General features: G+C 40.5%; 1 protein-coding gene across 3 annotated transcripts in view; it reads left to right on the top strand.

Annotated features, from left to right (window-relative positions):
* The window catches only part of prmt3 (protein arginine methyltransferase 3), a 255,955-nt gene that overhangs the window by 151,012 nt on the left and 88,339 nt on the right, over nt 1-16,604 (top strand). For all 3 annotated transcript variants that reach the window (XM_059976035.1, XM_059976033.1, XM_059976034.1), the window contains one exon: nt 7,264-7,451. In XM_059976035.1, coding sequence (XP_059832018.1) covers nt 7,264-7,451 — 188 coding nt within the window. The remainder of the gene's footprint in view (nt 1-7,263; nt 7,452-16,604) is intronic.

Here is a 16,604-nt window from a genome sequence, read left to right as displayed (position 1 = left end):
TCCAACAATGGCCGATTCAACAGTGCCCAGTCTGCTTACTCATCACTTCTTTTTACTGGCCCCTGCCGAGTGCCTTAAAGATCGCGATGATTGCAGCTTGCTGAAAAGTTTTGAAAGGTCCCAAGCTTTTTTTAAACTTTGTACTGTCTCACTAATGAATGACCTTTCATAATAATTGCAGCCTGCTGAAAAGTTCCAAAAAGCACCTTGGAGAATTGGCTGTTTACCCCTCTGCATATTCAAATTCCTTGACTTCAGTGAAACAGGAAGTTGAGAGAACAGTATTTAACCTCAGTGAATAAGAACAAATTTTCCCTATAGTTATTTGCATGATTCTGAGCTTACTTTTAAGTACAGAAATAAAACAAGATCAAGCTCGCCTGCCAGTATCTAATCTGGATATGGAAAGTAAATAATTTAAAAACTTAAGTGATGAATATTTGCTGGATTCGCAAGACTGCATCCTTTAAATGCCTATCTTTTCTAATTTAGGCTTCTCTGGGATGATAATTAGTTCACAAAAGTCAACTTCTATTGGTACATCAATATTTCTCAATAACAGAAAGGCTTACTGCTGAAGTATGTGCTATAACAGTCTACCTTGCTGTGTTCTTGCACCATATTGTTTACCTTCCCTGCACTTTGTTTGTAGCTGTTACACTTTATTTTGCATTGTTATTGTTCTACCTTATTCTAAGTGCACTGTGTAGTGATATGATCTGTATTAGTCCATGAGCCAGGACCCCAAATTTGGGCCACCGGTACCATCTGGGGGGAATAATTCTTATAGTGATTTTTGGCAAGGTATACATCCCTAGTGCTGGAAAATATGTGATAGCATTGCAGCGGTGGTAACTTTCTTGCATGGGACAATATCGATAGACTTGAGGAAACTCTCATTGGAAAGGGTACATCACATAGAGTCAATGGCATAGTGGTACAGGCCAATGTCTATGTACCACATCTGCCAAGAGCTGAGCTTCCACACATTGAGAAACTGAAGCAGAGATCAGTCACCATTGAGGACCAAGAACTGGATGTATATGTAGCAGGTGCACGTGTGGGCCCACAGCCTCTCCCAACCATGGACACTGTGTCCAGGAAACCAAGGAAGCTGCTCTTTTTGCCTGCAAGAAGATCCTGGTGTGGGCACTTGCAAGGCAAACATCCAGAGAATCAGACAATCCCAAGATGGACCGGTTTTAATATCAGCACCAGGGACCAAGAACCAATCTCACAAGAGATTGTTGGGTATCTGCCAACCATCAATTCACCAGCCTCAGAGTTGACCACAGTATTGAAATCCTGAACCAATCAGAGCAAATCAGGAAGGAACTTCATCTAGAAACAAGTGTGGTCGTCGTGGATCAAGCACTCTGTGCAAAAGCCACTGAAATTGCCTGGAAGCACGAAGAGCGCTTCTCCAACATTTTTCTCAGGATCGGGACATTCCATACCATATGTAATGCCTTAGCCATCCCAGGAAAGCGATTTTGGATTGCTGGTCCAAAGGACGTATGCATAGAGGCTGGAATTGTCGCACAGGGGTCCATCAATGGAGTCCTTGCTGTTAAATGCTACAACTGTGCTGTCAGGGTACATCTGTGAAGCACTGATGAGACTCACACAGTGGGTTGAGGACAATGTTCCAGAGAGGAGTGGGTCGATCAAATCATTCTTAGACCATGTGAACAACATGGCCAGTGACTTGAACCAACAGAAGTTGAACAGTCTGCTGCAAAGTCCGCTCTTAGCTGAGCAGATAACCCTGTGGACAGACTTTCTGGAACATCTCCATCACAACAATGGAGAGCTATCTGCATTCTGGATATCATACATTGACATGGTAGAGAGCGTAGTACTTGGGCTTCTGCACGCCTCTCGTGAGGGGGACTGGGACTGGGAGTTGCACCCCCACGCTATAGGAACTATGATCCCATGGTGCTTTGCCTATGATAAGATGAATTATGCCAGGTACCTGTTCCCTTACTTTGCTCAGATGATGAACCTCCCAGAAATGTTGCCACAACAATTCTATGCATGGCTCTGAGGGAAGGCAGTCAGAGTAGCAGAATAGATGTGTTCGACACATACAAGGAGAACTCTGTCAAGATCTCTGTGGGGTGAAGAGACTGGTCATGGGTTGCAAGGTATCACAGGCACACAGATGATGAAGCAGTGGAGGAGCCTCCTGACCAGGGCTACCATTATCACATATTTTCTAACTCTAGAGATGTATACCTTGCCAACAATCACTATGAGCATTATTCCCCTCAGATTCCCTTCACACTATGATCATTATTCCCCCGACCAATCCTACTGGCTCACGGACTATATGAACAATGTGCAAGACAAGCTTTTCATTGTATCTCAGTACAAGTGACAAGAATAAACCAATTCCGATTCCAGTTCCAATCTGATCTTCCCAGCAAATCCCCACTCCCAGTTCTGTCCCTTGGTTACAGACTGTATCTCCAGAAGAATAATACTTTTCGAGCTTCCATTCTGATCCCAGAGGCAGTCTATCATCACTGATTTAAACCACTTATATTCTCCAGTAGTAAGCGTAATTCGGAGATCGGCTGGATTTCGAAGGGGTGACTAAGTCCACGATCAAAAAGCACTTTCATTACACCTTTAAACTCAGCACGCATCTTCAGAACCTGGGGGGCAAAATACTCCACAAAATGAATGACTGAATTTTGAAAAGCAAAAGTACCTCTGCGGCGTGCCTCCATAATCAAACGGTTTTTCACCTGGTATTGATGAAAGCACAAAATTACTGGCCATGGGCAGGAACCCAGAATTGCGCGGGGAACGTAGATCCCGTGTGCCCTTTCAAGCTCAGGTGGATTCGGAAGAAATTCTTTCCCAAAAATCTCACAGAGAAAATCAGAAAAAAATTTCATGAGAGAACCCTGTCCGGTGGCCTCTGGCAAACCAAGAATTCGTAGATTGCAACGTCGGCTCCAGTTTTCAAGATCCACCATTTTGGAAAAAAGTTTACAATTCCTCTCCTCTAGACTGGAGCAGAAAGTTTCAAGGTATTGAACAAGGCGTTTTAAATCTTCAGAATTCGAGTCGATGCGAGATAAATGTTCAGCATGTTCGTCCACTCTAGCGTTGATCCGATCCAATTTAACATCCAGCTGGTTGAAAGAAGTTCTAAATTCCTTTAAAATATCTTCTTGATGCTGTTCCAAAGCAGCGAGAATGTCAGCCGGCAAAGCCGTAGCTTCCTTTTTCCCGGTTTTCGTACTTTTGGTAGACATTATAAGATAGATGTGTTCACAGGCAAGTAAAAGAGACCTAATAAAATACCTAACTAAGGTTTAAGAATGGAGACATATAGTGCAAAGATAGGGAGAATGATGGAGCAAAAGTTCGGAGCAGCTAAACAATCGCCATCTTACCGGAAGTCCCCGCAGTCTATCATCTACTTGATGTTTTCAGGACTGGTTCACACCAAGGGCTTAGCTTCAATACATGGGCTGCATTGGTTCAAGGACATGGTCTTCTCAGGAGCAGTTAGGAACAGGCAACAAATTATCGAACATTGAACAATACAGCACAAGAACAGGCCCTTCGGCCCAGAATGTTGCGCCAAATCAATTAAATTAGATTATGCCTCTAAGACTATATGGCATAGGAGCAGAATTAAGTAATTCAGGCCATCAAATCTGCCCTGCCATTCCATCATGGCTGAATTCCCCCTCAACCCTATTTACCTGCATTTACCCTGTAACTTTTGACCTCCACTTTAGATATATCCACTGACTTCACTTCCAGTGCCAAGTCAATGCCAAGCTATTGTCATTGACATCACATCCTGTGGATAAGAACAGAAGACCAGAGTATATATGGGAACTGAATTATACCATTCAGTCATGGCCGATTCTTTTTTCCAACCCCATTCTGCGTTCTTCTCCCTGTAACTGTTAATCCCTTTAACAAAAAATAAATTTATTTATATTTGAATTTTAAAATAAACCAACTATTTATGGAAGAACAAATTTCCATGTATGGTTTCCTCAGGATAAAAATTGTCCTCTTCGGTATGTGCTAAATGGGATCAATGTAACTGAATTTCAGATGCAGCCTTTAACTGCCTCACACATTAAGTGCATACATTAAAGAGCTTACTTATCTTTCAAATTTGCATATTCTGAAAGTATAAAATTGCTGGTCAAATATGCAGCGACCAAGATGTTCCACAGCCATACTTTTATTCTCATTTACCATTTTTTACAAAAAGATGTTCATTTCCCTATCATGTCATTGAAAGAAGATGTTATTGTGATTTTCTGCCCAACTGTGAGGCTGACCTAAGGCTTGCCTCAACATTTTCCTGTGTTGTCAGCTATAAGTATTTGACTGTTTAGAAAAGTGTCCATTTTTAAGGCAGCAATATTAAGCAGCCTGCGGGCACAGATTTTTTTTTTCAAATACAATTTGTTTGGCGGCTAAGGGATATCAGTTGAGTGTGTGTAAATTTTCCCAGTCAATTACATTAGTAAAGCTTGGCTAATTAATGAGCCAGCTTAGCTTGAAAGCTCTGTTGTGACAGGGCAGTACTTCATTTTTATTTCCTAAGGCAATTTTTGATTGGTGGAAAATGCAACGGTTATGAGAATGTGCTGGGTCCTGAGCAGTTTGTGTTAGATTGCTGCCCTCTCAGTAAGTTTCATATGCAGGATATGCTAAATTTCGCGACTTGACTAGGATGCGCTTTGCCAAGGTCTTTGGATAGGAAGGGTTTTTACTTTCATCTGCTTGTAACCTGTGCTAATTCCTAAATCAAAGCAGAACATATAAATGCTAAAAATAGAATACAATTGCGGCAAAAGTCCTCCTTGCAGGATCTCTCAGGGTACAGGAAACAAGAAAAGATCTTAAGAAGTTATGTAACCATGCTGATCGTAACCCTGCAACAGGGATGCATTGGTATAACCCAGGAATCTAACCCTCTTTAGTTCTTGGCGTTCTGCTGTGTGTAAGCCTTTAGTACTGTGCAGAGTACAGCCCATTTTACCAACCAGCCATGTGAACTGCTGCGAGAAATGAAGTGGCCCTGGGCAGCGAATCGAGAAGGACACAGATGTCATCTCTGTGAATCCTCTAAGCAGCCGAGAGAGCTCTTGCTCCCTGTCCAATCAGCACTTTGTTAATTTCAACTGTGTGCAATAATAATTATTCAATTACTGAACTAATAAGAGAAGAATGAACTGACAAATACAGTTGTGTTGGAAAGTTTAAAGGACATTGATGCGGAAACAGGAAGGTGACGATTAATGGCTCATCTGCTTTCAAACTCTGGGCATAACCATTTTCAATTATAACCTCTAGCTATTTTTGTTATAATAATAATAATCTTTATATACCTTCTATACATTAAGATGCAGACTCAAAGTGCTTTACGTACATTGCAAAGATAAATCACTGCAGTCATAAAAATACGAGACAAAATTAAAAATTGTATGTAAAGTTAAACATTATGTGGAATAAGATCTAATTAAGTATACCAAATTACATAAAATGTAATCAACATCAACAGGCATTCAGTAATCCTTTAAGTAGGCCAAATTAAAAAATGGAATGAAATGTTCCATAGTTTAAATGCTACACTGATCCGCAATGGGAATACGAGCAGCATAAATTTCCATTGAATATCCCGCTCTTTTTAAACAAAAACTGCTTCTGATTGGCAGAAGAAATACTGCAATACACCTTCAGAGAGCCTATTGCAAACCCAAGCCTGCTTTGTGCAAGATTTCTTTTGCATATTGTATGGATACATTTTGTTAGACATAGCCAATAACATTTTAAGCTCATTACGCAGGCTGACTTGTATGCAGTTCTGAAGGAAGAGTACATTGTTGGATGAGCTGTTTTCTAAGGTCTTGGTTATTCTCACAGCATTAGCTTGAGGGAGAGCAGGATGGTTATATTGTGTGGCCTGTGCCTCATTTATCCTTCAGTTATCGTCACACACAAAAAAATAGAGTCATTTCTGAGAGTTTGCTCTTTGCAAATTGGCTGATTTATTTGTACATTACAACAGCAATGGATTTTTCATCCATCTTCATTCATCAGGAGTCTGTTGGGCACAATGGAGATGCAAGTTTTTTTGTTTAGTATTTGGAGTTTTCCCATTTTATTGTCACAGTCGCTGTGTTTAATGATCTGGTAGTCAGGGGAAGAGAAAGGGTGAGGGGAGGGCAGGGATGCAGGAGTCGAACAAGGAGAGTGGGTACAGGGCAGAGAATAGAGCGAGTCTGAAGTAAGGAGGCCAGATGCTGGGTATGGGACAGGGAGCAGTGCAAGTATGCGGGCGGGCGTGGGGTGGGGAGGAGCGGTGGTGGGGTGATTGAGAGGAGAGGAATACAGAGGAGAAGAAAGTGTTGTGCAGGGAAGGGGGTAGGTGCGGAGAAGGGATGGGAAGGTGTGTGGGGCAGGGAGGGGAGTGGATTTGGGAAAAGAAGGGGTGTGGAGCAGAGAGAGGAAGGGGTGGGAGGCAGTATGGGGAGTGGATAGTATGGATCAGGGAGGAGTGAATGTGAGGAGGGCTGAGGGTGTGAATCAGGGAGAGGAGTGGATATGGGGTGGGTAGGAGAGGAGAGAGGATGTGGTGCATGGAGAGAAGAGGATGTGAGCCAGGGTGGAGAGAAGAGGGAGGAGTTTTGAGTGTGGCCAGAGGGAAGAGCAAGGGTGAGAAGCATTTCAGGCCTCGGCTGTGCAGGAGGTATCATCGGGGAACTTGGGGAGAAGGATCAGCAAGCAAGAAGTACGAAAGGGCCAAGCTTGTCATGGAGGAAGTCAGGGATTCTAAATGAAGATTATGGATACCAGGAGACGATTAGTGTTGGGTGGGGGGTGCAGGCTGGTGGCAGGGATGGTGGGGAGGATTGCCAAAGTGCCGGGCCATTACTGCAGGTGAGAAGATAAACACCAAATCCAAATTAAAGAAGCTCAAGGCCATGGAGTCCCACTTGCTGCTTAGATTGGTATGTTTCATGCCAGCTAAGAACTGCTCCAGTGCCTAAGTTGCACAGATCATGTTCTTCTGCATTCAAGTAATTGTGTATCTACCCTAAATAATAACACAGTGTCTGTATGTGGGAATGTTCATGTGTAAACACCCATGGGATTTGGATTGAGTTTCCAGAGGGTATTATCTGTGTGCATATTACTCTTATTTTTAGCTAAGATTCTCTCAGATTGTGCAGAAAGTACCATGTGCTTATACTGGATGATTTCTTTCAGTGTACCCTGATATCTGCACCCTCAGTCTGGTAGCAGTGGGGGACAGGAAAAAACACAATGAGCACGTTGCCTTCTGGGATGATGTGTACGGCTTTAAGATGTCCTGCATGAAGAAAGTGGTCATCCCAGAAGCTATGGTGGAAATGCTGAATCCTGACACCATCATTTCAGAGAGCTGTGTTATCAAGGTACGTATCACTGACCGGAAGAAGGTGAAAATGCCCTCCGTACAGCCGTACCTTTCAGGAAAAGCTAGGAATGAATGCAGTTTGGGCCGCACTTGCATAATAAAAGGAAAAAAAAATGGTTAATGCTGAGTGAGCAGCCTCCTGCGGAAATTCTGTGCTTTCACATTAACGGCCTGGGGTTCATGCTTTGTGCATTGTGCGCTGATCTGCCACCTTTCAGTGTGGGTTGTAGCACAGCTGATAACAAAAATACTGTCGGGTAAACAGTTTTCTACATGTACATTGATGAAGCATAAAAATGGAAATTGATTCATGCTTACCACAGCATTATTCAGTGAGATTACAGCAAAAGATATTTGGGAAATGCTGCAGTGCTGTTTTTATATATTTAAAAAAATGATAGATTGGGTAAATGATGGCCTAATTGTGTTAATTCATTTTCCGTTTTTGCTGTAAAATGTTCCATGATAAACCACTTATGAAAAAGAATCACTTGGTACAATTACCATATCAAAGGATCAAGGACTATTTGTGCTTAGAATAGTTTTGAAAGGTACCATTAAATCAGGTACCTTTCACTTCAGGTAATGAATTTCAGAACATAAGATTTCACTGTGGAGTCTCTCTCTCTCTCTCTCTCTCTCATCCGCATTCCTAGTTCTGTAGACACTTGCCTTCATTTTGTTTCCACTTGTTGTTAATTCTCCTGTCAGTTTCCATGGCCCATGGTTCTGGTACCTGGTTTCGATCCAGACGTCAGGTACTATCTGTGCAGAGTTTGCACCATCTCTCCATGACTACATACATCTCCTCTGGGTATAGAAACAGGCTAGTAGGTTAATTAGCCACTGTTAATTATCACTTGAGTGCAGATTAATTGAAGAAGGAATTAAAGAGATTGCTTGAGTGAGAGTAAGTTGCAGAGAAATGGAAATATGAAGAAGGGGAATGGAAATAATTAAGCTGCTGTCCTAAGGCTAGCCTAGAGTTGATGGGATGAACACCCTCCTTTTGTAAACATAATATTTGATGAAAAAATAAGGACTAAAGAATTTTAAAAAAAGCATTGATCACATGGTTCACTAAGCTTAATCTTCCATATTTCGAGATCACAACCCATTCCTGCCTCTCCTGTGATCTTTGATTCCCTTGGTGCTAAAACATTTATTGATATCAGCTTGGATGTTGGCACATTCATAACCCTCTGAGGCAGACAATCTCCGAAGATTTGCAGCTTTTTGGGCAAGGAAATTTCTCTGCATGTCAGTCCCAACTGATGTCTAATTTTAGTAAATTTCCTCCAAAGTTCCAGTGCCTCACCTGCTGAATGAACTTAACCTTTTTTTCTCAGATCCTCTTTAATCTTGTATGGATCTTCAAAATCAGCTCTATTTCTTTGAATAAAACCAGAAATGCTCAGGAAGCCAGGCGGCATTTATGGAGATGAAAGCAGACCCAGTGCTTCAGAACTGCCTGACTTGATTAGTATGTACGACAAGTTCTGTTTTTTTTTAAATTACTGATTTCCAGCATTTGTAATTTTTCAGCTTTAATTTTCCATAGAGGCTTGCTCCACTTAGAAGCCAAAATCGTAATTCTACAAGTCTGTGAAATAATATTTGCTTTGAGACATAGAGTAGAATGGAAACAGGCCATTCAGCCCAAATGTTCCATGCAGACCACAGCATCCTCCCTGCTAGTCTCAGTTACCCGCATTCAACCCATAACCCTCCAAACCCCTCACCTCGATATACCTCTAACTGTCTTTTCCATGTTGCAATTGTATCTGCCTCGACCATTCCTCTGGCAGCTCATTCCAGGTTCTCACTATCCTCTGTGTAAAGAAATTACCTCTCAGAGTTCAAAATCTATTGCGATCAGGTCTCTTTTAAATCTATCCTCTCTTATCTTGCTTCTGTGCCCTCTGCAACCCTGGGAAAACAACTATGTCCGTCCACCTTATTCACACCCTTCATGATTTTATAGACTTCCACGAGGCCATTCCAAGATCCAGCATAGCCAGCCTCTCGCTATGACTCAGGCTCTCTGATCCTCGTAAATCTTTTCTATCCTCTCAATGTTTTTCCTGTAACAGGGTTCTGATGAAAAAAGAAATGCCTCTGGTTTCTCTCCACTGCCTCTGTCACGGTGAGATTAAGCTGAGTGGGACATGGCAACAAGATGTCCCGTTAGACTATGACACTTCATGTAAACAGCAGTGTGACTCACAGATTGACACGCAGGTCAATCCTTTCCTGTGAGGTTGAAAGTGTTACTTTGACTTTGAACTCAACTTTGAAGGACGTTGAATAAATAAGGATTATTCTTAGCAGAACTTTGCTCTGCTCTCCACTCCACAGGGTTATGTTGTGCTTAGCTGTTGAATACATTCATGCAGTGAGCAATAGATCTTGAACTCTAAGGGAATAAAATGTTCCGGAGATTGGCCAGGAAATTAGTTCTTAAACCAAAAGGATTATTATTGTTAAAAAGTAAATAGGAAATTAGCATGTAATCTCTTCACTTTTGGTGATGTTAATTGAAGGAGGATCGTTCACAGGGATAAAGGATTGTATCAGCAGGAGTAGTTTGGAATCCTTTACTACTGGCAGCTGTGGAAGACAAGTCTTTATGTATGTTTAAGGCAGAGGTTGATAGATTCTTGATTGGTCAGGGCATGAAGGGATATGGGGAGAAGGCAGGAGTTTAGGGCTGAGAGAAAAATTGGATGAGCCATGATGAAATGGTGGAACAGACTTGATGGGCCAAATGGCCTAATTCTGCTTCTATATCTTATGGTCTTATAGAAACATGGAAAACCTACAGCACAATACAGGCCCTTCAGCCCACAAAGTTGTGCCGAACATGTCCCTACCTTAGAAATTACTAGGCTTACCCATAGCCCTCTATTTTTCTAAGCTCCACCTACCTATCCAAAAGTCTCTTAAAAGGCCTTATCATATCCACCTCCACCATCGTTGCCGGCAGCCCATTCCATGCACTCACCACTCTCTGAGTAAAAAACTTAGCCCTGACATCTCGTCCGTACCTACTCCCCAGCACCTTAAACCTGTGTCCTCGTGTGGCAACCATTTCAGCCCTGGGAAAAAGCCTCTGACTATCCATACAATCAATGCCTCTCATCATCTTATACACCTCTATCAGGTCACCTCTCATCCTCCGTCGCTTCAAGGAGAAAAGGCCGAGTTCACTCAACCTGTTTTCATAAGTCAATCCAGGCAACATCCTTGTAAATCTCCTCTGCACCCTTTCTATGGCTTCCACATCCTTCCTGTATGTAGTGAAGCGACCAGAACTGAGCACAGTACTCCAAGTGGGGTCTAACCAGGGTCCTATAAAGCTGCAACATTACCTCTCGGCTCCTAAATTCAATTCCGTGATTAATGAAAGCCAATACACCGTATGCCTTCTTAACCACAGAGTCAACCTGCGCAGCTGCTTTGAGCGTCCTATGGACTCGGATCCCAAGATCCCTCTGATCCTGGTCAAAGAGGCAGGGAGTTGCATGCTGCTTTTCATGCAAGCATAGGTTCATGAACGGAATTAGGATCTAATTTACACAAATGCAAGTATCACCTAGTTTTTCTGAAGGAGGAAGCAGATATTTATTAGAACTGAATCATGTTGAAAAGACCGGCTGGGTTATAAAAACCAGATTGATTGTAACTAATCACTGCTGGAAATGGAGTGGGGGAGAAATATGGGCATTGGTCTCAGAGTGGTTTATTACATATGCTATTTCACACTCGAGCGCACGTACACATTTAATGGACAGTGGTTTTGTAATGGATGAAGTATCAGCCAGTGACATTAAGATGAGGCACTTCTGCATGTTTACTTGCTCAGAGGTACGTGTTGTTTATATTCCTTGCAAGTATACACTCTTCAAGGCATCTGAAAATAAAAAATGTGTATATTGTTAACTTCCATTTGCTCAGTTTAATCATTTTTATCATTGCATAGAACCTCTGTAAATGCTGTTTAAGTAGCTGAATAGTGCCGAGATTGATGTAGAACTCTTTCTTATCATTGTTGTGGAAAGCAGTCATCCGCACAGAGAGGGCCTTTAGGGAATGTTTCACAGTTCTGTGAAATCTAATTTCATTAGGTTAAACATCAAATGAAGGCAATTAAAGAGAAAAACCCATGATTCTCATTTAATATGTAAATAAAATGAATCTAAACTAAGATTAGTTGTCGTATTTTGTATGGAAGTTGTGTGAATATGATTAACGTACAGATTCACTATGTGTATAAGATTGTGTTCCTTTAGACTTTAACCATGTGTTAGCTGCAATTAAATTCAGTGCACAAAATTATGTAGTGCAGAAAGAGACCATTTGACCCAATTTGCTGGTGCTGGCTCTTTGAAAGAAACAGAGAGCTCCACTCCCTGGCTACTTCTCCTCAGATCAGTTTCATTTTTAACTTTGCATTATACACTCAGTGGTCACTTTATTAGGTACACCTGTGCACCTGCTTGTTAATGCAGATAGCTAATCAGCCAAACATGTCGCAGCAACTCAATGCGTAAAATCATGCAGACGTGCTCAAGCGGTTCAGCTTTCGTTCAGACCAAACATCAGAAAGGAGAAGTGTGATCTAAGTGACCTTGACCATGGAATGATAGTTGGTGCCAGACGGAGTTGTTTGAGTATCTCAGAAACTGCTGATCTCCTGGGATTTTCATGCACAGCAGTCTTTAGCGTTTACGGAGAACGGTGCAATAAACCAACAACATCAAATGAGTGGCATTTCTGTTGGTGAATACACCTTGTTAATGGGAGATGTCAGAGGAAGATGGCCAGTCTAGTTCAAGCTGACAGGAAGGCGACAGTAGATGAAATAACTCAGAAATGCCATGGTGTGCAGGAGAGCATCTCTGAACACAACATTTTGAACCTTGAAGCTGATGGGCATTAGAAGATCACAAATGTACACTAAGTGGCCACTTTATTTGGACAGAAGATACCTGATAATATAGCCAATAAGTGTACAGTACAGTACTGTCTTAGGCATCTTAGATTTTTATTTGGTTTTAGATGGTGTGGCCTCCACAGAGCCCTGATCTCATCATAATCAAGGCTGTCTGGGATTACCTAGAAAGTCCAAACCAAGTGAGACAGTCAAGGTCTGCAGAAGATCTGTGGCAAGTTCTCTGAGATGCTGTGAATAACTTACCAGCTGATTTTTTTGATAAAACTGCACAACAGTGTGCCTAAGAGAATTGATTCAGTTTTAAGGTCAAAGGGTTGTCACACCAAGTATTGATTTGATTTAGTTTTTTTTACAGTTGACTTCTCTTTATAGTTTTTATGATATTTAGAAACTTACATTTCATTATTTTTGAAATCATCTTCACTTTACAATTTTTTTTACGTGTGCCTAGAACTTTTGCCCGGTACTGTAGGTCCAGTTATAAGAACACTGAAGCTACTCCTGTCACTATTTCAGGCAGAGAATTCTAGGTTATCACCTTTTGTGGTTCCAGTTAATTTTCCCATTGATGCATCAGAGGATCTGGTGGTAATGCTGGGATTCCCCAAGATATAAAAGGAAATGTCCATCCCTTCATCACCCAATTTACCTTGACAACTGTTAGGAGTATGTGGAGGTTGCATGTGAAGACTTGGATCAGAACTCTACTTTCTCTCCCTCTGTCTAACCCTAAGATCTATCCAGCACTATGTTCAAGTCCTTGCATCAGTGTGATGCTGGCCTCAGCATGAGAGAGTGAGAGAATGAAACTGTCTGGGTTGGGCAAGTCTATTGCTGGCACTAATTTCAATATTAAAGAGTGAAGTGACGTGTAAAAAAATCTTTCATCTTTGTCCAAACCTCTTTCTCAGATGTGGCACTTGTAACCAACAGTCATGGGAATGTGAATTTGAGGCATTCCAAGATAAAGCTTATTCTGTGGACAAAGGTATTTGAGGATTTACAGGGAGATAATATTTCCATCTACCTTATGTAAGAGACTGGCAAACATTTTCCCTTTGAGATTAAATCATCTACAGCCAACCTAAATGCGTTTTTCTGAAGGCTTTAGAGCTCCATGATAGATTTTGGGAATGGTAGACTCTTAATTTCTTTTTTACTTTTTGACTTATCTATCACCATTTCATGCAGTTTTTGTGTTCATAATATTTGGTCAATTGTGCTGTACCTGGAATTTTTTGGTACTTCTCGAGACTCCATCCACTGCCTCTCCCTAATTATTGGAATACAAAGTTGATAACCTTCCTTGCACCTACTGTAGTGTGCAGGGCATTGCTTATGAGTTAGAAAGTAACCTTTCAGTGTGAGACTTCATCCTAGACCGGGGTGATGAAACCTTTTGACACTGTGTGCCCAAATCGGCAATAATCTTCAAAACAAAATCTCTAGAGTGCCATGCTAATTTTGAGCAGAGATTATTATTGAATTAATAACAATGGTTATGGACCTTTTTTAAGGGAAAGTAATGAGTCCTGTTGTTTATTTACATGTAATCATTATTTTACTATTGATGATCATATTATAGAGACAGATTGAAATAAATGAGCCGTTTTAGAAAACCTGCTCAAAAATTATTAACATTAATCATTTAAAAAGACAATTGAAATATAATATCATTCCTAGGTAAATATTGTGCGTATTCATAATAAATCAGGAAAAGGTTGGAACAAAATTGCTGCTTCTTTTGGCAGTAAAGGTAATTAATTAGGCATCTTTTTTTTTATTATGGATGAGGTTTAAAGCAAGGATTCCCAATCTGGTGGTCCATGGACCCCTTGCTTAATGATATTGGTCCGTGGCATAAAAAAAGTTGGGTGCCCCTGGTTTAAAGAATCGAGTGTTGGCACTGAATGTTGTGTGCCAGCAAAGCTTTTGTCAATGTCATCTTGGGCACACTAGCCACAGGTTCACCACTTTACTGGAATAAATAACATTGTTTAAGGTCAGCTAGCAGAAAATCTTCACCAAAAGTTTAGCAAAACTTCTTTACTTTTGTAGAATCTGTCTCTACTTGTTAAATCAAGGAACTGATCCTGCCAAGTTCAAAGATTTATGTCACCAAACCACCAATTTCACTCTTCCTCCAAGTTTAATTGAATTGCACATTTAGTTATGTCAGAACACCTCATTCTCTTTTGTGTTTTTCACAAGAAATATCAGTAGAGTTCTACACCAATCCCTGGAACATTCAGCTCCAAAGACAATGTGTTTGTACTTGGTCATTTGGTAGTGCGCATGATGTCTTTGTTTTGCAGCCACCATGAATTGTGAGTTTTTAGCATCAACTAATTTTGCCGACTGCAGAAACTTTCGTAGTTTATTGGCTTCATCACATTGTCATTATGGTCCAAAAGGCAAGACTATCCATTGTGTCCAAGCTGGCAGCCTGTAAAGCTTTCCAGTCAGTCTCATTCTTCAGCTCTGTCTCCTCAGAGATCAGAGAGTCAATTGCTTCTACAGTTCTGTTTTTCTATATCTCTGCTTCAATCATCCATGGAGGCAGTGAGTTCCATAGCAAAAGGTTTCATTTTTAATTTACTCTCCCCCTCCCCCCCAGATCATTTTTCCAAACTTTTAAGTCATGCTTTGTGTGTTTTTACCATCTGTTGTTTGGAATGATTATTTTGTCAACCTCATCTAAGCCTTTCATAATCCTATATACCTCAGTGAAATCTTCCCTCAACATCCTTTGCTCCAAGGAGAAGAACCCCAGCTTCTCCTACATAACTTTACAACTGAAATCCTCATTCCTGTTAAATCTCCCCTGCATACTTTCAAGCTCTTTTAAAGTTAAAGTAAATGTATTGTCCAAGTACATATATATATATCACCATATACTACCTTGAGATTCATTTTCTTGCAAGTATTTACATCATTCCTAAACTGTTAATGTTGTTAGTTTACCTAAATGCTTCATAATATTGGTTTAACTTTGCAACATATATTAAAGTTACTTTATTGGCATTAAAAGATTCCTATTAAAAATTTGTTTTGCTGATATCTATCATTGCAGCTGCTCTGGAAAATGTACTTTGCAAATCTCTATGTGACACATGCAATAGCAAAATTGTACTGCATAGATTAAATATACTAAATTTTAGGAATCTAAATATTAAATATATTAAATGTTAGGACTCTTAAGATGTCATTACCCATAAATTTAATTGACACATCTATTTGCTGTGATTAAGCTATACAGCAGCATGTACAGTACTTCCTCTACCACTAAGGTTTAGTTCCTGTGAAACGACCGAATAGCTTAGAAGGCAAAGCCGTCACCATATGAAGCATTTAGCAATTGGAGATGCACATACAAGCACAAAAATATTTTAGCCAAGTTGAATTAAATAATGAACACAGATGGCATACTGAGGCTTTTTTTTATATAGTTACATTGTGCAACAAAAATTTTGTTCCCTGAATACTTTTGAGTGTTTCTTATGGATTTTGGGTTGCTGATCATGAAAATCGCCATGAAATTTCCCTATCACGCATCACATTTTTGGATTTGCCTATATTTGTTATTTCAATTCATAATTCAAGTCAGAATAGCTGATGCTAAGATTAAGGAAGGCATTTTTGTTGGTCCACAAATCAAATAGGCAATAAATGACAGGCATTTTGAAGAACTTCTAGTGGGACTGGAGAAAATCGCATAGAAGGCATTCAAGGATATTGTTGAAAACTTTTTGGCAGCTGCAGAGCACCTAACTACATGCAGCTGGTTAACAACATGCTTCAAGCATACAAAACCATGAAGTGCAGCATGTCGCCAAAGATTCATTACCATTTTGACTTCTTCCCTGCAAATCTTGGCGCTGTCAGTGATGAGTATGGTAAAAGGACATTGTAGTCATGGAGAAATGGTAAATGGCAACAGGGCAACTGGAATCCATCAGTGTTGGCTGATTATTGTCGGACACTTAAGCTAGAAGCCTCAGACACTGAGTACAAACAAAAATCATCAACAAAACATTTTTAGGTTAGTTGATCTATCACAAAGCATCAGCAGCATTATGCAATTAAACACTTTGTATTCAATAGAAGTTAATTTCTTGTATCTTCAAATTTCTATCTGATACAGGTAGTGAGAAATTATATTTTGTGTTCAACTGCCGTCTATCACAAATAAAA

The sequence above is a fragment of the Hypanus sabinus genome, chromosome 7 (assembly GCF_030144855.1).
Source record: "Hypanus sabinus isolate sHypSab1 chromosome 7, sHypSab1.hap1, whole genome shotgun sequence".
NCBI lineage: Eukaryota > Metazoa > Chordata > Chondrichthyes > Myliobatiformes > Dasyatidae > Hypanus > Hypanus sabinus.
Note: the sequence above shows the minus strand (reverse complement) of the source record. Positions and strands in the feature narration are given on the sequence as shown.